Here is a 21,200-nt window from a genome sequence, read left to right on the forward strand (position 1 = left end):
TTCAGGGCTGGGGCTCCAGTGCATTCTCTGCAATCCTGCCCTGTTCTGCATCCACAGGGGTTGTTGAAGTCTACAGAGTCACAAAGAGGGTGGAGCTGGGCATCAAAGCAACTGCAGTGTGCAGTGAGAAGCTGCAGCAGCTGCTGAAGGATATTGATAAAGTGTGGAACAACCTGATCAGCTTCATGTCCCTGGCTGCTCTAACGGTAAGACCCAAATAAGCTGCCTGGCTGCTAAAACAAATGTCATAGCTTAATTTAAAGAGCTTTGCTGGGTGTGCTGAGTTGACTGTTTGTGTTTCTTGTCTTGGAAAATGGAAATGGACTTATATTTGTGAAAGCCAGTTCAAAACCCTCTAAGAAAACTGTTATTTATGCACAAACATGAGGTTGTCTTATTTGGTACCTCAGTGATTTAGGTGATATCCTGGGTGTCTGTGGACATCTCCAGTAAGGCAAATTGACTAAAATCCAGATAAGCCATTTTACAGAGCCAGAATGACATGGACATTTCTTGTTTATTAATATCCCTGCAATTGGCTTTAATGCTCCCAATTCCATAACACACAGTGGAGCAACACAGGAGCAACTGAACTGTTTTCCCTTCTCTCTGCATTTGGAAATGCCTGAGTTTGCTTTGGTTCAGCTTTTCCTGCTCTGCACTGCCAGGAAATGCTCCCAGGGAGGCTGGGGAGCTTTGGGCATTGCTGGGTGAGGGGGACAGGCAGGGGTGGTGTGAGGGGAGCCCCTCTGGAGCAGGGACATCCCATGGGCAGGGTCTGCAGAGGAGCTGGGGGAGAGAGGGGCACAGGACAGACACAAGGAGAAGGCAGCAAAACCACCCTGCCATTAAACACCTTGTGGGGTGTGTGTGGCAGGAGATGCAATGTGCAAAATCACTTCCTTTAACCATGGGAAAACCTTTAACCATGGAAAACCCCATCATTTTAGGGAATCACCCATTGTTGTGTGCTTCATATTGAGTGACACAGATCCCTTTGACTCAGTGCACATCCAAGGAGCCTTCAGGGTCAGCACAGCCCACCAGGCATCACTGAGCACATCATTACCATGGGGAGCTTTCCTCTGGGCTTTTTCATTTGTGGCTTCCTCCCTGCACTGCAGCTGTGGCCACAAAAGGTTTCTCCTTCCCAATAAACACTCATTTATAGGTAAGGCTTGGAATTCTTGGTTTCTGCTTGAAATGCCCATCTCCAGCTCACTGTCATTCCCTGCAAGGCAGGTATTTATGAATGAGCAGTCCCTTTTTACACTCCTTTGGCACATTTTAAACCTCCCCAGGTATTTTGGTGATGCACAGAGCCTGCCATCCTAGGAAATCTATTTCCTCAGCATTTTCCTGCCTGGCAGAGGAGGCTGACAGACCTGGATTCACCTGTTGGAGCTCTGGCTTTGCTGATAGGAGCAATCCCAAGAGCTACCAGGATCTTGTCCTCATTTAAACAGGTGGATTAGAATACACTTGCTCAAGTGCTTTTCCTTGGAAGATTACAGGGATTACTGGAAGTCCAGAGCTTGGCCCTGTGTTCTCTGAGCCACAGCAGCTCCTGGCTCGTGGCTGCAGCTGAGCTGAAGCACAGCAGGAGCTGCAGGCAGTGACTTCTCACCTGCACACAGAGTCCAGCTGGGCTTAGCTCAAACCAGGATTCCTTAATTCCCCAAATCCCCCCGATCCTGCCTCTGCTCCCCGCGGGGTTCCCTGGGAGGGTGGAGCCCACACCTCTGCTGTTCCAGGATCCTGAGTGAGGCAGAAGTGCCAATTAACTGCAGAGAAGGATTCCAGCTCCCAGGCATGCTCTTGGAAAGCTTAATTTTATCTTTTAACGGATTTTGTTACAAGGTAATTTTATGCACAGCCTTGTGGTTTTTCACAGCAAATTGCAGGATGACCTTCTCATTTGCTTCACTCATGCATTTGGTAAACAAATATCAGAGTGCCTTTATTAATTTGATTGATCTGCTCAGAGATTAAAGGGTGTTTTTTCAGGACTGCAGTTCCTCTCAGCCATTCAGCAGGGCAGTGTGAGCAGCATACCCACAGTGGGCATTAGGACACACATGGCCTGGGATCACACCATTTTTTAAGCTTCTTGCATTCCTAACCATTGTTTTTATTTGCTATCTTCAATGCAAAATTTGAACAGTTTTATATCATCTTTGTGCAGTGTTTTAATTGATCATTTATCCTGTGGCTGAAATGTGAGGTTAAGGACTGGAAAAGTGACCACAATCATTTATTATTTACAGGTTTACTCTCCCACCCTTTGCCTGTCTTTAACCTGAGCATGTGTGTGGCTGGTGGCCTGAATTCCATGTTTGGTTACCCTTAATATCCCATTTTGTGCTGCTCTGCCATACTGTAGGTTCATAAAAAAACCCCAGAAAGAGAGAACCAGGTGCCCTTTTTTGCTGAGGCAGCACCAGGAGGCCAAGGAACCCTGCTGCAGCCACCTCCCCACAGCTGCACAAACACCTGCAGACCCTCTGTTTGCCTTCCCCCAGCTCCCAGCGCTCCTTCCCCTTTGGATGGGGCAATGTGCAGCTCAGGAATTCCTTCCTTTGTAGTTGAGGCCTTTTTGAAGACTTTGAGTGTTCCAAACGGGCACCGGTGGGGATGGCAGCTCCCTCCTGATGGTTGTCACCCTGCCATGCCAGGTGGCACCCTGGCTCCTGGTGCTCACTGGTTTTTATTGTGATGTGTGAAACCTCCCCAGGCACTGAGAATGCCTCCAAGTTCCTGTGTGCTCTCTTTAGCCAGATGAAAACTCCCTGGATTTCTCCTCCTGCATGCTGCGCCCGGGGATCAAGAACGCGCAGGACCTTGCCTGTGGAGTGTGTCTGCTGAACGTGGATTCCAGGAGCAAAGTAAGAGTGTGGGGCTGGAAATTCCATCTGCATTTGCAGCTTGGGCTTCCATTTGTAGAGCCCCAGACTGGTTTGGGTTGGAAGGGGCCCTAAAGCCCATCCATGGTGTCCCATGGGCAGGGACACCTCCCACTGCCCCAGCCTGTCCAGCCCGGCCTTGGGCACCTCCAAGGTTTATAATTTGTAAACTCTGACCTGCAGATGGGTCTCAATAAAATCCTGTAATGCAATGTCCAGAGTTCCTTGGGCTCTGGTGTGATACAGCTGTGGAGAAAGGGTTGAGTTTAATTGTTTGTAATGGGCAAGAAACTGCCATACTAAGATTTAAAAAAAAGATATGTATTTTTTAACAAATAAAAATCTTTGAATGACTTTTCTTCATGAGATGGCTCAGCAGAGGGGAGCAGAGCTGGGAGGGTCTCCCAGGCCATGTGCAGAGCTGTGCCAACCAGTTAAACCTAGAGGCACTTTTCCTGACTCTTTTTGGTTTCAACGTTATTTCAGAAAGAAGAGAAACCTGTGGAAGAGCTTCCCAAAAAAGTATGAACCTGTAAAAAACATTCTTCCTAGACTCATTCTTCCTGAGTGTGGAAGGCTGAGCTGCTGCTGGGCTCTCAGCTGTCATTTCAATTGTGCCAATCATTAATCCTCTGCTCCAGTCGTGTTTCGTGGCCGTTACCTCTCGATCTGATCAACTAACATGCCCCAGAGCCTCCCCTCTGTGTGTCTGCATGCCTGTGCCTTGTGCCCAGCTCTCTGGGCTTGTGCTCCTCCTGGTGTGTGCTAGAAAATCCCTGACTTCCTGAATTTGTGCTGCCTGGGTGTCTCTAGCAAGAGAGGGGGGATTTCGGGGGCTTTGTGCTAGGAATATTGACTTTTGCCTTTGTCTAGCAGGCAGTGGCATTTTTAGAAATCTCTGCAGGAAATCCAGGGTGTGGAGAGCAGGGCTGGGATATTTTTTTTTTTAAATAGGGAGCTGTGAGGCATTGGAAAATATCTCCTAGCAACAAACAGTGAGGTGGTTTCAGCCTGCTCATGGCTTCACACGCTCAGAGGCTCCTGTTGTAAGGCAGCTTCAATTAACAGGAGGAAGCAGATGAAATTCAACCTGAAATAACACTAATAGCAAGAATTGCACCTGCCTAACCCACAGCCAGGCTGGAGCCAGGGAAATAAATGCAGGAGCTGTCTGCTTGGCAAGCAGGGCAAGGTTCCCCTTTGGTAGGGAGGTGGAACAGAAGCAGAAGATGCAGGAACAAGGTGAGTTAGCTGCCAGGGCTCCCTCCTGCACGGGGAGGTTGGCTCAGGTGTGATGGCTGAAGGTTTTGTCCTCCTGCAACCGAAATCAAATGGAGTTGATGGGGTGGAGCTCAGGGGGGAGCCCTGGGCTGTTTCCCACTCTGGGTTTGGACCCTGGAGGGGATCAGACTCTCACACTTGTTTCAATTCTTCTTGCAGGCCTTTAATTCAGAGACAGATAACTTCAAGCTGGCGTACGGAGGGCACCAGTACCACGCCAGCTGTGCCAACTTCTGGATCAACTGTGTGGAGCCCAAACCCCCAGGCCTCATCCTGCCAGACCTGCTCTGAGAGCAGCTGCACTGCAGGTGGAGCCTTGGTCTCATCCTGCAGGACCTGGGGTAACTGCTCTGCTGGAGGCTGCACCTGGGACCAGCCTTTGCAACCTTTGGGGTTGATTTTTGGTCCAAAAATCAACAGATTAAAGCCACTGTTACAGATGGGGAAGAATTCACTTGTAATGGCCAAGGTTTCAGGAGTAACTGGATAATATATAGTATGGCAAAAAAAAAAAAAAAAGTGGCATTTCAGTGTTTCTGAAGATGAAAACGTTATCCTGTGCAAAAGCAGCCTGGGAATCCTGTGCATAAACCTGTGCATGGGAGAGGCCAGCATGGAGCTTCCCAGAGAACCTGCAGTGCTGGGCTCATTTGCATAGAAACAACCACTTAAATACTTGAAGTCTGTATTTGCAAGCAAATCTTTTCCTTAACGTTTTTGGGACACAGACCTTGATGTTCTTTAAGTGTTTGCTGCTGTGATATCACAGCACATGAGTCACAGCAGCATCCAGGCAGAGTGAATTATTGACTCAGGAGGAGAAGCTGCTGGGTGTTTGTGCCTGCACTGCTCTGTGCTGGAAGTTGTGCTGGATGCAGACCTGGTTGGTGCAGGACTGGCAAACTGCTGTAATTCTTCCTGTGCTCTGTGGATTCTGTAGTGCAGGCAGCTGGAGTTTCAAACTCCCAGTCCTTGTTGTAAATACAGAGAAACTTCCCCGGGTCTGTCCTGAGCTCCAGGCAGGGTTTTGGTCTCTCCTGATGTTTTGGGAGCTGTGTGGCTGCAGCACTGCTGGAAGCTGGACTCTGCTGATGCAGCACAGCTGCTGCTCTGGAGATTCTTTCCCTTTTTTGGCTGTGGAGGTGCTGTTCCTGATGGGATGGGGTGGCTGAGTGGATCCTGCAGCCTGTGCTACCTGTAGCAGCGTGTTCCTGTGACTCACAGCTGGCTCCTGCAGCAGGGAGTGGGACTGAACAGCCAGAGGGAATTAACCCTGGCATTTGGTGGTCTCAGCAAGCTGTGTTTGAAGCAGGCATTGTGTCCCTGCTGCTTTGAGGCTTCTGTAGGTGCCTCTGTGGACAGGTTTGTGTCACAGGCTCTCACTGAATGTTACCTGTGCATCTAAAGAACCTGGTTCCTCCTTCAGATCCAATATCCAGAGGATAGTGCAGGCAATGGAGTGCTGGTTACAGGATTTTAAACCTGGGGGAGCCTCATGGTGTCACAGGAGACGTCCCACCTCCCTGTCCAGGGCTGCAGGGAATGAAGTGGGCTGTAAATCCATAGGGTGCAACTTTCTCCTTAATTCTTTGGCTTAGTCTCTCACATCTGTTCCTTTCCTCCAGCCTCTCCAAGTTAATCCTGCCCCCATTACAAGTACCTGACACTGACCTGTGGTTATTTGCTGAAACAGAAATTACAATGAGGAAAACGATGCTTTGTATTTAGAAAACAAACAGGCTTAGCTATACGAAACTATTAATTAGCCCAAATGAAAGAATCTTGGCTCAGAGGTGTCTGGCTCCTTCCTTACACCAATTACAATAAATCTCCTTGCTGCCTCAAATTAGCTCATTCATGAAATAAAGCCCCGTGTGCCTGCAGCTCCAGCTGATCCAGAGGCAGATTTCCCGTGCTCTGCTTCCCACATCCTGCCCAGCAATTGCCAAAAATGCAGGGAAACAGCTCCTTGCTTCTCTCCCTTTCATTTATTAGGTGGGAAGGAGCTGCAGCAGCACAGCTGGTGCCCACAGCCCTCGTTGTCCAGCACAGAGAGGCTGCTGTGCCCCTCACCAGTGTTTGGGGACAGGGAGCCACTGGGAGAGGCTGGTGCTGAGGGAATGAATGCTGTGGTGGGAAAAGGGATTTTATGTCACCCACCACAGCCCCCCAGCACTTTGCTAGAGAGGATTTTTTTTCCCCTTAATTGAAAGAAAATGCCACAAATAAGAGGCCATGGTGTGAAGCTGTATTGTCACAGGAGCGTTTATTCCCGTGCTGGTTTTTCTGTACCTGGTACCAGGTCCCCTCTCGTGTCCTTTGGCCCATAAAAAGGGATGGACATTCACAGTTCCAGCTGCAGCAGAGCTCCCTGAAGGGTGACACCACCCCTGTCCTCGTGGGGCAGGGATGCTGCTCCCAGCAGCTTCAGCCCTGGGCACACAGGCAGGGTTTGCACGGAGCTCCCTGGGTAGAGGCAAGGCACAGAAGGCTCAGCTGCAGATCCCAGTGACTCACTGGAGCATTCAGCAGCCTCGGGTGTTGTTGCCAGCCAAAGCCCAGTGTCCTTCCAAGCTGTATCCAAGGTGACAGGATTGTCACAGCCCACCTTCCCTCGCTGCCTCTGCTGCAGGACACGCTGCCTTCCCTCTGCTTGTGCCCAATTTCACACCTGAAACTCCTTTTCCTGCATGGATTCTCTCACTGGAGAAGAGAAATGAGATTGCATTTGTTTTTTTTAGATAGATAAAAGGGGCTGCCTTGGCGTGACCTGTGCAAAGTGGGGTTTCTGTCTCTGTGTGTACATTTGCAGTTCTGAGGAATTATTTGCTCGGTTATTTAATGTATTTATGGCTTAACCCCTTTGAGTTCCTGGTGCTCCCTGCCCTGGCAGCTCTGCCCTGGTGCTGGGGGCTGCTCCAGCCTCTCCCCTGCCTCTCCCTGCTGGTGTTTGGCTGTGAGCCCCTGCAGCCCTGGGCTGTCACCTCCTGCACTCACCGTCCCTTCCAGGGCCTTTCCTCCCTGCAGTGGCTGCTCCTGGCTGGGGTTGGTGGCAGCAGCTCCTCCCCTGAGACCCCTGCAGTGGCTGAGGGTCAGCCCCAGGCTGAGCAGGAGCTCCTGCACACCCAGGGACTGCTCAGAGTCCTGGCAGCTGCACTGGGAGTCATAAACTTGAAACAAAACCTGCCTTTCCAATAAAAGCTGCTATTGTACAAACTGCTGCTTTGGGTTTGCTTTTGATTCTGCACCTGTATTTAATTCCAGTTCTCAGTGTTAAAATAGGAATGTCATAATTTTATGAAGGAGAGCAATCAGGAAAGTTCTCTTTCTATTGTGATTCTTCTCCTGCCCTCTGGGCAAATGTTATTTTTCTTCCAGAAGTGGTTTTGTGATTATTAGTTGGAGCTGTTTGGGTTTGTGCTGTGCTGGAGTTGCTGCTGATATTTTAAATCCAGTGAGAATAAGTGTTATTAATTGACTTTAGTACCTTGTTTACTCCCTTAATTCCTGCAATGATTTATAAATCCTGTGTTGAGATTCAAACCTGGTGTTCAATAAAAAGCTCGTTTCATATCTGACCAGCCTGGGAAGCTGAAATATTTATATCATAATGTAAGTGAAACCTGCTCTGTGGCTGGGATGGGGAAGGTGTCTCACCAAATACTGAAAGATATAAAATATTTTTCAGACAATTTAGATACCCCTTGGAAAAGCCTGTGGGGAGCAGGAGAAGGGGTGTGCTCAGAGCAATCCAAGCTAAACCAGAGCTTTTTTCCTTTGGTTTCTGTAGATTTGAGAATGGAGAAAAACCTGGATTTTGAGGGGGAAAACACTTGTGTGAAATCTTTTGCTGTAGTGAATACAAGAGGAGCTTTTGCAGTGAAATTCCCACAAGCACTAAGACTGTAATATAACCTTGAATGGGGATTTCAGGTGAATTGTTTTCTCAGGTGTTTTATTAGGCAATTTCACTTTTTATAGGTCCAACTTTCCCTTGTGTTTAAAGCCAGCCTTTGGTGCCTTCTTGGCTGAACATCAGCATCTCCCTCTCCCCTCAGCCAGTGTGTGCATAAAATCTACAGAATAATTCAAAGTGGAGAATTTTAACCTTCCCTTTTTTTTATACCAGAAATGCTGTTAAACCCTACTTTGCCCATTTTTAGGTAAAGTTTAATTTTGTGAGCAGATTTCAGTTTTTAGCATTTTTTTTCCCTTTCAAATGTCATGTGTTGGAACGTCTCCAGACCAGTGATTAATCTTGATTTTCACTCTCTAGTTCCTCGCTTACCATTTCCCTGGCTGAAGTTTAACTCTGATAAATTTGGAAGATGAGTCTCTGTGTCTGGAACTGGGATCCAGCCCTGGAACCTGAGCTGGGAGCAGCTGATGGCAAACCTCACCTTCATTTCAGTGGGGCAAAACTCGCTGGGAAAAGCAGAAAACATCCTTCAGCCACAATTGTTTAATGGGCCTTAGGCTGCTGCTGGAGCTCCACTAGCACAGTTTGGAACAGGAAACCAACACATGTTCTGGTTTAATCTTTATTGATTTTTATTTTTTTTACAAGTATAGAATCTCGTTGAAATCAGACAGCGATCGCAGCGCTCTGCCTGCTCCTCCTCCAAGGCAACAGAGACTCTGGTGCCTTCTCAGGAGCACCAGGGGCTCTCCCGGGCTCCACCACACTCCAGGGCTCCAGCCCCTGCCCCTGGAGCCACGGCAAGGCTTCTGCAGGGAAGGGCTGGGCTGGAGTCGCTCCTGGCACGCTCAGGAGCAGCCCTGGAATGCAGCATAACCTTGAGGACGGAATGGAGAGAGGCAGGAGTGGCTAAGGCAGGTCCCGAGGGGAGCTGGAGCTGAGGAACTCGGGGGATTCACCCTCTCCCAGGCTGGGCTGGCTGCTGGGATGGTGCTGGATGCTGGCACACACACACCCAGCCCTGCAGGGCCATGCACACATTCCTGAGCATCTCTTTGGCTGCCCCAGCAGCTTCATCCCTCCTGCTTCTGCCTTGAGCCACATCTGGACAAGATCTGTCAACTTTCCACCCACAAAACACACCAGCATTTTCCAGTAGTTGGAGTGTATTCCAGGACTATTGCCCTGGCATGGAATGAGTGAAAAAGGATCTTGTATTTATTTGATTTGAATTGCTCAATTTTTATTTTACTTGTGGCCGACACGGACTGATTCAATCTTTTTGTTTGTTTGTTTTTTCCCTTTTTTCCCCCTAACTTTGAATACGATTAAGAGCTGACTAAAGATCTCAAACACTATATACTGAGAGTCACTACGGATGTTAAAGAAAACACCAGCACCAGCACCACAGCCCCTGTGCTCCTGCCTCCCTGGTGCTTGGAAAACCTGCTGCTGTGGAGCAGGGCCTCGCTAGTGCTGCTCCTGAGCCACTACAGGGTTGTGCAAGGAAGCAAACAAGCTATAACAAAATATCCAGGCTACTACTGTGGCAGGAAGCGTACTTGGGCCATCCACTCTGCCCAATCAATGCCTCTTAGGCCCTTCCCTGGAGGATCCTAATAAACTGACTAAAAATAAAGGAAAAAATACGGAGGCTTTATGGAAGGAATAAACTTATAATGAGACCCGGTTTTACTAAATCAGAGATGCAGATGGGAAATCCCCGTAGAGAAAAACGCTTTGAAGGGAATCGTTGGCCTTGCAGGTTAGTGAGGTGAGAATTGAGGTTCTGCTGTGTGGTAGAGAACCAAAGTTGGCTGTAGAAGGAGAAGGGAACATCTCCAGTCTGGTCAACTCGTGTTTCCCATCTGCAGTCCCATTAAATTCCCCAGTAAGGCATCAGGGGTCTCCTCTCTCTCTCGTAAACGTCCGGGACGATGCCGTAGGGCGTCTGTACCATTTTAACCGTGGTCTTGCCAAAGAGCTTCCTCTCGTAGTCTATCAGCTGCCTCCAGAAGCCCACGTTGGGCCGGATCACGGGGCGCCGCGCCTTCACCCAGCTGTAGGCCTCCAGCAGGGAGACCTTGTGGTGCTTCATGAGGAAGGCGATGCAGAGCGTGGCCGACCTGCTGACGCCGGCGGCGCAGTGCACCAGCGCGGCCCCGTGCTTCCGCGCCACGCTCTGGATCTTGTCGGCCACGCTGTCGAAGTACAGCGAGATGGGCGCGTTGGGCATGTCGGCCAAAGGCACTTTGACGTACTCAAACTGGGGCCAGTTGAAGTTGGGGATCTCGATGGTGGCGTTGATGATGCAGGTGATGCCCCGCGACAGCAGCAGGTGCCGGTTGGAGGCCACGCTGCCCCGGCTCAGGTACAGCGAGGGCGTGATCTGGGCGATGCCCCCCAGGGCGCCTTCCGAGAGCATCCGCGGAGCCATCAGAGTTCTCGGCAGGGAGTTGTGGCTTCTGGAGGTCATGGAGGATCCTGGCACTCAGGCTTCCATTATGGGAAGAGAGCCAAGGGGATCTGCAGCCAAGGGAGGGATTGTCTGGCCTGGTGGCGGCAGGACAGCGAGAGCTCCCGCTGCTCAGTCACTGCAAAACACAAGGGAGGCCGTGAGCGGGGAGCTGGCCCTGACCTGTGCCAGGGAACAGGAAAGCCCAGCTCACCCTGCTCTGGCCTGGCAAGGCTCCGTGGGGAATGTGGGGCTGGGCTCACAGTGCTCATTACTGCCATCCCCCAGGCACTGCCTGGACAGATAGTAACAAAAAAAAAATCTTCAGCCTAATTAAGTCCAATTACTCGCCAAAGGTTTACCTGTGGGCCTGGACAGAATCTCACCCGGAGCAGCACGTGGAGGATGAGCTACACCTTTTCCATGCCTAAACACGGCAGCTTCACAGCTGGCCACAGTTCAAAGGGATGGTGAGGAACAGCAGATGCCAGCAATTTCCAGCAGGCTGCCCTCTCCCCAGTGCCACCCTTCTCCTTTTTAGGTGCAGGAAAGGCCCCGCCAAAGCACATAAACAGAGGAAAGTCGCTCATTAGGAAAGGCAGTGAGTCACGTCCATCCCCATCAGTCATCAGCTCTCACAGAGGCAAGGGAAGTGTGGAAAGAGTGACCTGGTTATGTCAGAAGCTGGGAGTAAAACCCAAGAGCAGAGGCTGGGACAGGGGAGGCTCTTGTCCTGCTTCAATGCCTGACTAATGCTTGGCAGAGGCCTGGGATCGCCTGCAAGAGCCACACCGGCCTGGAGGGTCCCTGCTTTGACCCCCCTGCTCCTTTGGGGCACCTCCAAAGCCAGGGAGAAGCTGCAGGCAAGGGGATGAGCCCTGGAGTAGCAATAATTTGCCAGTCTGTGTGTTCCCTGTTTGGAGAAGGGCATGGGAAAGGCTCCAGTCTGTGCAGGCTGGGGAGTCCCTGCCCAGGTACCTCTGAGCCCACCCTGGTGGCACTGGCAGAGCTGAGGGGACTTGGGATGCTCAGGGCCTTGGGGAGAGGGATCTGTCCCTCCAGAATTCCTAATTATGTTAAGAAGGTCCTTTAAAGGGCTGTGGCTTCCCCTGCCCTCAGCTGGGTGCCCTCATGTCCTGCTCTGGGAAGCACCAGCAGGTCCCAGCAGTGGCTGGTGGTGCTGCCAGCGGATTTTTGGCTCTGTGGTACAGAAACTTAATGAGCATAACGTGGCCTCCCCTGTGACTCTTCCCTTCTGGCAACTATCTGAGCAGCTCCTGAAGCTGTGGACTAAAGCTGCAAAAGTTCCTGCCCCAACAAGGCTTTTGCTGCAGTTACGAGCGCTCAGCTTCCCTGCACTGCAGCCACCCAGCTGGAGCAGCAAGGAAAGGTGTGCTTTTCCAGAGGAATGAAGCTCTCTGAGCAGGGGAAATCCCTGCTCTCAAGCAGCTCTTACTGACAATGCAGAGGATTTGGGCACTTACAGTTGGTGACAGAGTCCTGCTCTCAGTCACGGGGCGGCACCTGGGGCGGCTCAGGGAGTGCGTCCAACGCTGGGCTGGGGAGACAACAGAGCATGGATTGTACTGGGATCTGTGCTGGACTCTGATTAGGGGGTGTCCAAGAACTGGGAGGGAGGACCACAGCTTCCCCACAGGGAGATGAGGACTCAGGGTGGCACTTGCTGCCAACACCAGAATGTCACCAATTCCTGCCAGTACGGCACTCAGAATCACGGTGAGTCCTGAGGAATCTGAGGCTGGCACAGAAGTCATGGCTCAAAAAAAATAAAGTCATTTAAGTAATTGATTTACTCCAATGTCTCCTTTAGCATCTGCCCAAGCCCAGACAGCTGGGGCAGGTCTGTGTCCTTCTGATGGTGCCCAAGCCACCCACTGGGACCCCCTGTCCCTGTGAATGGGAGGGGGCAGAGCTGATGCCAGAGCCACAGCACTGTGCTCCCAAAAAGCTGAGGATGGGGCCAACATCCCCTTCTCAACATCCCCTTCCTTCCCCAGAGGCCCCCAGAGTGGGGGTGAATCCCCTGGGAAACGGTGCTGGATGAGAGCAGAGCCACCCCAAACCAGCTCTGAGCAAGGCAGAGCCTCCAGCTGCTCCCGGGGGGAGCTGGAGCAGTTTGGGAAGGGCTCTGCTGCTTTCCATAAAGTGGTTCCTGTTTGCAGGCAGGAACTTATCCTGGGATTTGCATGTGACAGGCTGGGCTCGCTCTGCAAACTGAGGCTGCCCTGCCAGCAGCAAACACCTGCTCATCCCATCCCATCCCATCCCATCCCATCCCATCCCATCCCAGGGTGCTCCCAACCCCATCCAGCCTGGCCCTGGACACCTCCAGGGACCCAGGGGCAGCCACAGCTGCTCTGTCCCACCTGTTACGCCCCAGGCACACACACGACATCCCCGGGGCTCGGAATGGCTGACACAGCTCCCCCCGAGCCAGAGCAGCTCTCGGCCAGGAGGAGGGAATATTGGGAGGAGAATCTCGTTATTGCAGCGAGAGATAAGGCTGCTGTGCCCACATCCCTGTGCCCGGGGGTGACAGTGCCCGGCGCTGGGCACAGCGGGGTGGGCACCGCGTCCCTCCCGTGCAGCGGAGCTGCCGCGATGCCACCGGCTGTGACTGCTGGCTCAGGCATGTGACAGAGCCACGCTGCTGCCCACACACACCCGGCTGAGCAGCTGCTGCTGTACAGGGAGCTGGGAATGGAAGGGGCTGGGCTGGCAGCAGCTCCAGCTCCCCCCAGGCTCGCAGGTGTGAGCCTTCACCTGTGCCGGGGCTGCACCCACATCCCTCCTGCCCGGCCCCAGTGCCCTGCCCGTGAGAGCCCCTCTTTGTCCCCAGGGCTGCACCCACATCCCTCCTGCCTGGCCCCAGTGCCCTGCTGTGCTCCTGTGAGAGCCCCTCTTTGTCCCCAGGGCTGCACCCACATCCCTCCTGCCTGGCCCCAGTGCCCAGCTGTGCTCCTGGGAGAGCCCCTCTGCCTTTCCCAGCACAGCCGCGCTATCCCACCGCACCCCCTGTAATCCAACACTGCTGCTCTTCACGCAGCCATTCCCCTCATTGTGCTGGGGCAGAGAAACAGAAAAGGAATGAAAAGCCTCTTCCCAGCCGTTGCTGAGTGCAGAAAGAAAGAAAAAAAAAAAAAAAAAAAAAAGGAGAAAATCGCAGAAGATGGAACAAAGCAGTCACACAGCCCAGCGAGGCTGTGCCTGGGAAGGCTGGTGGCACAAGAGGCTCCTGGCAGGGCACAGGGACGGGCACCGGCCGCCCCTTCAGCCTCTGCACTGCCAGGTACAGCCAGGGTGCAGCACCTCATGGGAATAAAAACCCCACCTCTTCCACCACTGCTCCTTGGTTGGGGTTTCTGAATGCTGGCATAGGCTGGGGAGTCACAGCAGCCCAAAGCTGGTGCCCTGGGGTGTTGGAGGCAGAACTGTCCCTAAAGCGGCACTGGAAGTGCCCTCCAAAGGAGCTGGAATGTCACTGGGGTTTCCTGCAAAGGCCTGACATCCCCAGAGGCTGCAGATGGTCCTTCAGGAGAACAGTGGGATGGCAGCATCCAGGTGTTCCCGCCATCACATCCTCCTTTTGCTGGGCTGACTCCAGTTAATGAATTAATTAATCTTGCAGCAGCCGTGACCCACAGTAAATCCCTTTCCAGACTGTGCCTTGGTCTTGCCATGCACTGAGCCCAGGCAGTGCCCAGAGGGAAGGCTGGGACCCTGGGGTGGCAGGGGGACCCCGGGGTGGCAGGGGGACCCCGGGGTGGCAGGGGCAGGACTGGAGCAGCCTCCTCCCTCCCCGGCAGACTGGTGGGTTCTGCCATTTCCCTCCTCTGCATAATCAGGGGTGGGGGAAGCCAGTGGCTAATTACAGCCTGGAGAACACTCTGCTCTTCAGAGCCTCCAGGTCCTTTCCCAGCGCTCCTGGCCAGCACCATCCTCGGGTTTGTGGCGAGGGGACACTTCTCCAGCCCCATCCAGCCTGGATCTCATCCTGCATCCAGGATCTCCAGCTCTCAGGTGTAGCTCCTGCTGCACTCCAGGCTGAGCTTCGTGCTTCTCCAGTCTCAGGAGGAGAGGCAGGTGCCTAGCCCGGGCAGCTGCTCCCAGGGAAGGCTGGCTGTATCCCACAGGAGCAGCTCCTTTCCAGGTAAGAGGATTTCCAAAGCAGTGCAGTGATCCCGATGCCCTGCTTGGTGTTTTGGTGGTGCAGCCCCTTGGAAAGGTTGCTGCCGGCAACGCTCGTGGCTCTGCTCCTCCAAATCTTGCAACAGCTGGAGTTTGTTTCTCTTGCTTTCATTCCTGGGAAGGCAGTCCTGTTAACAAAGGCTGAAATTCCCACGGGAAAGCGTTGCTGGTTCCTGGACCTCCTGAGAAAGACTTGAAAACACCTCTGGAAGCTCAGATGACAAACAGGGTGAGTTTGTGATCTCCAGGACAGGAGGGAGAACTGGTCGGGCTCTAGACAATGAGTTGGCAAGTCTGAGCTTCTGCCTTCTTATTCTGGTGCTGCCGGGTGGTTTGCTCTGATTTTTCAGGGTTTGGTTTTTTGTTTGTTTGTTTTTTAACACAGCTCCTCTGTCTTGAGAGCTGAGGCTGTGGCTCGTCCCCGGGGCACTCGAGTTTCTGTTGGGTTGTGTGGCAGGAACACAACCAGGGGCTGGCACCTGGACAGGTGAGAGCTCCCCAGGCCTCTCTCCCTCTGGAGCTCAGGCTTAGTGCAGGGTGGGCCCTGCTCTGCTCAAGGAACAGAGACACTGAAGCCCCTGGTTTAAGTCCCAGATCATCATCTGGGATTTGAAGATTTCTGGGCTGGGTGTGCAAAATGTCAGTACTGAGGCAAGGCTTCTCCCCCCTCCCAGGAGAGGAAAAGTTATTCATTTTGGAGATGACAAATGCTCTCTAATCCTGCAGTAAAGAGAAGAGTCAATATCGCAGGCGCTGAATGAACGAGCCTGCTCAGGGCTCTTCCCAGCCAGGCTGAACAGCAAATTGCTTCAGAAATGGTCCTGGAGAGTGGCATTTCAAATAAATTTCAGCAGACAGCACAAACTGCAGCCATTCTGGGGTCAGGGCTTGCTTGTGCTGAGTCCAAGGGAGCCCAAAGCAGAGCCGGGAGGGGAGAGAACGAGTGGGAGCCACGGGCTCCTCTTCCCAGCCCTTGGCTCTGCTCTCCTGCCTTTGGTTGTGCTCCTGGAGCCATTAGAGGCTCCTCTGGCGTGGGTCAGAGCCATCAGCACATCCTCACGATGGAAAGGTCGAGTGGCTGGGGTTTGGAATGGGAAAGAAGGAAGGGGAGCAGGCGGGGTGATCTGGGCTGAGCCAGAGGATGCTGCGACCAACCCCCGACTGCTTCTGCTGGCAGCCTGGGCTGGCCTCTCCGAGCAGGATGGGAGCTGTCAGATGTTAAATCAAGATAATAATCTGTCTGCCCGGAGCTCTGAGCAGGCCTGGCTGCTTGTGCAGCTCCCAGCACAGCTGGGTCCCCGTGCTTGCCAGAACACACCAGTAACTTCCCAGAGGATCCACGAAAAGGGGAATCGTGCCCAAAAGGCACAACAAGACACTCTGCAACCAGTCCTGGGCTCTCTGGGAAGCTCAACGACCCCAGAGCAAGCAGTGTGGTGTGCAAGCACAGAGTCCTGCCTGCCCCCGTGCCTGGGGTGCAGCTGCTCCCAGAGCCAGGGCAGCTCCTGCAGGGCTGACAGCGCCTCGGGAGCCTGTCCCAGCCTGCTGGCAATGCCAGCCTGCTGCCTCCAGAGGGGTGACAGCTGACACTGCTGTGTCCCCGGCCTTGGCAAGGCTCACCCACTGCCTCCTGCCTCTGCTGAGCATGAGCCACCCTCGCCCCACAGCCGGGCTCTGCTCCCACATGGCAGCGCTGAGCCCCGGGCTGGCACTGGGCTCAGGGGTGGTGCCTCCAACCCAGCCCAAAGTGCCCAGCTGAGCAGTGCCTGAGTGCTCTGCCAGCTAAAATCCCTCCCTGACTGCCATGCTCCCAGCAGGAACAATGGGCGCTGAGGCTTTTGCAAGGACTCATCTGAGGATGCCCCTTGGTGCCATGGGCAGGGTCCCAGGCTGCCAAGGAGAGCAGCAGCTCGGCAGCCTCTGCATTCCCACTGCCACCAACTCCTGTGACAGCGGCGCTGCCCACGGCCACACTGGGATCCCTGCCACCCTGCCATGATCCCTGCCATCCTGCCATGATCCCTGTCACCATGCTGTGATCCCTGCCACCCTGCGATCCCTGCCATGATCCCTGCCACCCTGCTGGGATCCCTGTCACCACGCTGGGATCCCTGTCACCACGCTGGGATCCCTGCCGTGCAGCCACCCCCTCCACAGCAGGAACAGGCACTGCTCCCTCTCCAGCTGGGTCCTGCCAGCTGCCAGCCAAACCTCTGGCCGCAGGGAGAGCTCCTGGCGGCAGGGACAGAGTGAGATGGGCAGCAGGCACGACCTGGGGCACGCTGGTATTTATAAACCCCGGCTCTGCTCTGAGGACAAGCCTCCCTCGGCAAGCAGCAAGAGGATTCGATGCAAGAAAAACAAACCATCTTTCTTTGAAACGTCACGTCTGTGCTTTCAGAGCCACGGGCTCCGTGTGCTGCTGGCTGGGGCACGGGGCTCCCCCAGCACGGGGCAGCCACCTGCATCCTGCTTCACAACTCCTGGGAGGTGTGTGAAATGCTTTAAAATCCACACCCAAGCTGTGAGGAGGCACGAAGGGATCCTCACAGTGGCGTGCAGCACCGGCTCCCTCCTGGGCTGAGCACTGAGGGCTGTTTTCCAGCCCCGAGTGGCGACACCGCCTCTTCTGGAGCACCACAGATTATTCCAGCGCCAGCTGATGGCATCTGGATTGCAGGTGGAGTTTGGGAAAGCTCCATGCCCTGCTCCCTGCGTCCAAGTGTGACCCCGGAGGTGGATGGAGAGCAGGGGGGGCACATTCAGGGAGCAGACCCAGGCCTGGCTCTGGCTCCGGGGTGCTGCAAGATGGAGCCTTGTTTTTCCCGGAGCCGTGCCCTGCGCAGTCACAGCTGACAGGAGGGACACAATCTCTTCCCTGTTAGCAGAACAAAACACAGGGGCCCGGTGTGTTTGCTCGTGTGTGACCCTGCCGGGCCCAGGGCTGTGCCTGCTGCTCGCGGGGCTCTGCCCCAGCCCACCCCAGAGCCCATGAAATTGAAGGCAGCTGCAAATTCACTGCAACGTGTCCTGGAAACGGCCCAGTGCCTCCGTGCTGGCCTCACCCGGGCCTTTTCCAGGGCCACTGCCAACTGCTGCATGCTCTCAGCTGCCCGGCTTCCAGGGGGGACCAAAGCTGGCACCCTGATGGTGGCACCTTCCCCTCCAGAGGCATTCCTGGTGGGCAGGGGCTGCCCAGCCTTCCCCAGGCTCCCCAAGGCCGGGCAGGGCTGGGAGCAGAGGGATGTGCCCGCAGCAGCTGGGAGGAATGAGGTCAGCTCTGAGCACATCCCTGGGGTTGTGTCGGGTAACAGGCAGAGAGGCCCATTTTAATCAGCTCGGGGGAGATGGAGTTGGCAGTGGAGCCTCCTCCCCTGTGAGCAGCACCCCTCGGCTCCCAGGAGGTCCCTCTGGCTGCTCCAGGCTGGGGGGAATTCCCTTTTCCAGGGATGATGTGCAAATTCACATTTCCTCCATGAAGGACTCCTGCCCCCGAAGGGAGGGACCTGCAGACCCCCCCACACTGCAGGGTGGGATGGTGAAAATAAATGAGAATTAATTTTCAGTGGCCTGGGAACCCTGACCCACCCGGCCTAGGGGTGACTGTGGCAGCACCTGTTGATCCTTCCTGCTGGGAACCCCAACCCTGCCTGATTATTGTCATTTTATACTATTTTTAAAGCAGGGGAGTAGCTGTGTGAGCTGAGCCCACGCACTGCCTGCACCACAGGTGCCCCGGGAAGGGTGGGCAGTGCCTTTGCCTCCCAGTTCCTGGCTTTATTCCCAAGCATCCAGGGAGCTGAGGCTCCTGTTCAGAGATTCCTCAGCTATTTCCGAATGCCAGAGCCCTCTCAGCATGTTATGGCTGCTCAGAGTGTCCTTTTTGGAGCGATGAATGGGTGTGTGTGTGCTGTGCACCTGGAGAGGAGGGGCTGGGAGAAGCTCCCGTCCCTGGTTTGAGGTGCTACCCCTCCCTTCTAGGGAAAACCACTCTGGAAGGAAAGTCCTGCAGCCGTGGCAGGAAGGCTGGAAGGCTGCTCTGGTGAACAGCCTGGAGTATTTGGCTCTGGTGGGGTCAGCACATGGTGCTCCCAGGCCTCACTGCCCTGCCCAGGTGCCTTTTCCCCACTCCCCATTCCCAGCCTTTCCCTGCATGCCCAGGCGTGCAGGTGGCTGGTTCCATGGGACAAAGCTGGTTCTGGCTCCCAGAACACAAACCTGAGACTTTTTTGTGGTGGCTCTGCATCCCTTTGCTCCCTGCCATGGAGCCTGGCTCAGGCAGAAGATTTCCCCCCACACCCCGTACGTTTCTAGCACTAGAGCAGTGTGAGCTCTCTGGCTTTCCAGCTCCGAGATTCCAGCTGGGATCAGGTATTGAATTAAGCCATGCAAATTTCCATCTTGCCCTGACCAACGAGGAAGCAGTGCCAGAGCCCAGAGCAGACCCCGCAGTGAGGGCTCGGATGAAATCCCCGGGATTTCACCTTTGTTCCTGCAGGAAACTGGGATGTCTGTGTCCCTGTGCAGGACCCAGGCGAGCCCTCGGGGGCAGGAAGGACAGGCAGAGCTGCACGTTCTCACCTTCCAGGCACAAACTGATTAAAACCTGCTGCATTACTGCTCCCCTGACGTTCACCAGGGTCACGTCAGCCGAGTCGTGGCATCAGATCTCTCTGCCAGAGGGGAACAGCACGTGTCCCCCAAATGAGGGATCCTTCCTTCTCATCCCTTGGGAACCAGAGTGCCACAGAGCCCGTCCCAACCACCGGGAACACAGCAGACACCAAGGTTTACAGCGAGGCCTGGGGGAGGAATGCACTCCCTGCCAGAGAAGGGCAGCTGATCTGGTGTCTCATAAGGGAAAACAGTGTTTTGCCAGTGCTAATCCTCCACCATTCCTGAGGCAGGGGCATCAGGGATAAACTGAACTTGCAACATGATATTAAGGCAACTGCCAACACTCAAACCTCCAGAATAAAAGGCTCATTTGCTGCCCAGTCGAACAGGTTAGAATCCTGCCCCATCTCCCTACAGCCAAATGCCACTCATTGATTACCAGTGTTGCTCAAAGCAGCTGCTCCGGAGCTGAGTCAAGGGCCGTGCACGCAGCCGGGCTGGATGCGAGGCCGGGCAGCTGCAGGCACCCGCCGGGGCTTGGGGGCACCGGGCTCTCCTGGGAGTCAGGGGTGGGGAGGGAAGGAGCCAGGGATGGATGCCCGGCAGGATTTAGGGATGGGAGAGAGGGCAGGAGCCAGGGATGGGTGCCTGGATGGCCAGAGCAGGAGTGCAAGGGCAGGAGCCAGGGATGGGTGCTCCACTCCAGCAGGCTGATGGGCAGGAGCCAAGGATGGGAGCGAGGGCAGGAGCCAGGGATGGATGCCCAGAGCAGGAGTGCGAGGGCAGGATTTAGGGATGGGAGCGAGGGCAGGATTTAGGGACGGGAGCCCACAGCCGGAGTGCAAGAGCAGGATCCAGGGATGGATGCTAAGCTGGGGGTGCCGGGGGCAGGAGCCAGAGGAGGGTGCTGAGGCAGGATGCGGGGATGGAGCCCTGTTACAGCACAGCCCGTGGTGGGGCTGGTTCCCCGTCGAGGAGCGCCCGGAGCCGTGCCCGCGGCTGCTCCGGGGCAGCTCGGAGGTGCCCCCCACTCTCCCGCCGCGATCTTTGCCGCGTCCCGCTCCTCGGGGCGCCCCGGCAGCGCCGCCCCGTCCCGCTGTCCCACGGCACAGCCCCGGCACCCCGAGCCCGCCGGGGATCGGAACCTCCCCGCGTCCCGTCCCGCCCGCCGGGGGCCCCTCCGGAGACACCGTAAGCGAGAGGGGCGGGCTGGGCACAGCGAACACGGCGGGGAACGGCGGGGCCCCCCATCCCGAGCGCCCCGGCTCCCCCCGCCCGGCCCGTCCCTACCATGGCTCCCGGGCGGCGGCTCCGCGCTCCCTCGCGGCCGTGGCGGCGGCGGGCCGGGACTTTTATCGTGCTCGGCCGGCTCCGTCTCGGCGGTGCCACCTGACCGCGGCTGCCGGGGCCGCCCCCGCCCGCAGAGCCGCCGTTACCAGGCTACGGGGGGCGGCCCGGCCCGGCCCCCGGGCGGGGGCTCCGGGAGACCGGCCCCGCTTAAAGGCGCCGCCGCCGCCGCCGGGCCCGCGCGGCCTGGACGAGAAAAGGGGCGGGAAAAGGGGCTCCCGGTGGGGAAAACACGGGGTCTCTGTGGGGATGGGAACAGCTGAGTGTCACTGTGGAGAAAACACGGGGTCTCTGTGGGGAAGGGGACAGCTGAGTGTCACTGTGGAGAAAACACGGGGTCTCTGTGGGGAAGGGGACAGCTGAGTGTCACTGTGGAGAAAACACGGGGTCTCTGTGGGGATGGGAACAGCTGAGTGTCACTGTGGAGAAAACACGGGGTCTCTGTGGGGAAGGGGAAAAATGGAGCATC

The 21,200-nt window shown here is 55.1% G+C and overlaps 2 protein-coding genes across 7 annotated transcripts in view; one reads left to right on the forward strand and one right to left on the reverse strand.

The window, feature by feature from the left end:
- The window catches only part of SYNRG (synergin gamma), a 36,392-nt gene extending 28,630 nt beyond the window's left edge, over positions 1-7,762 (forward strand). For 3 of the 6 annotated variants that reach the window (XM_071447998.1, XM_071448001.1, XM_071448002.1), the window contains 4 exons: positions 58-206; positions 2,775-2,885; positions 3,390-3,425; positions 4,344-7,762. In XM_071447998.1, the coding sequence (XP_071304099.1) occupies positions 58-206; positions 2,775-2,885; positions 3,390-3,425; positions 4,344-4,475 (428 nt within the window). In that variant the 3' untranslated portion in view covers positions 4,476-7,762. Of the gene's footprint in view, positions 1-57; positions 207-2,774; positions 2,894-3,389; positions 3,426-4,343 lie in introns of all 6 variants that reach the window. The other 3 variants (XM_071447999.1, XM_071448003.1, XM_071448000.1) reach the window with 2 other exon arrangements.
- Positions 7,763-8,711: 949 nt separating this feature from the next.
- DUSP14 (dual specificity phosphatase 14) lies at positions 8,712-20,834 on the reverse strand. The gene is made up of 3 exons (XM_071448004.1): positions 20,675-20,834; positions 12,043-12,116; positions 8,712-10,697 (listed from the first exon to the last, which is right to left on the reverse strand). The coding sequence occupies exon 3, from the start codon at positions 10,577-10,579 to the stop codon at positions 9,983-9,985; it is 597 nt and encodes a 198-aa protein (XP_071304105.1). The 5' UTR covers positions 10,580-10,697; positions 12,043-12,116; positions 20,675-20,834; the 3' UTR covers positions 8,712-9,982.
- Between the last annotated feature and the right edge of the window lie 366 nt (positions 20,835-21,200).

This window comes from Agelaius tricolor, unplaced genomic scaffold (assembly GCF_023055355.1).
Source record: "Agelaius tricolor isolate 1412-34295 unplaced genomic scaffold, bAgeTri1.0.p SCAF_25, whole genome shotgun sequence".
NCBI lineage: Eukaryota > Metazoa > Chordata > Aves > Passeriformes > Icteridae > Agelaius > Agelaius tricolor.

Coding starts and splice junctions, on each gene's coding strand:
- DUSP14 (XM_071448004.1), bottom strand. CDS start 10,579: ATGACCTCCAGAAGCCACAACTCCCTGCCGAGAACTCTGATGGCTCCG.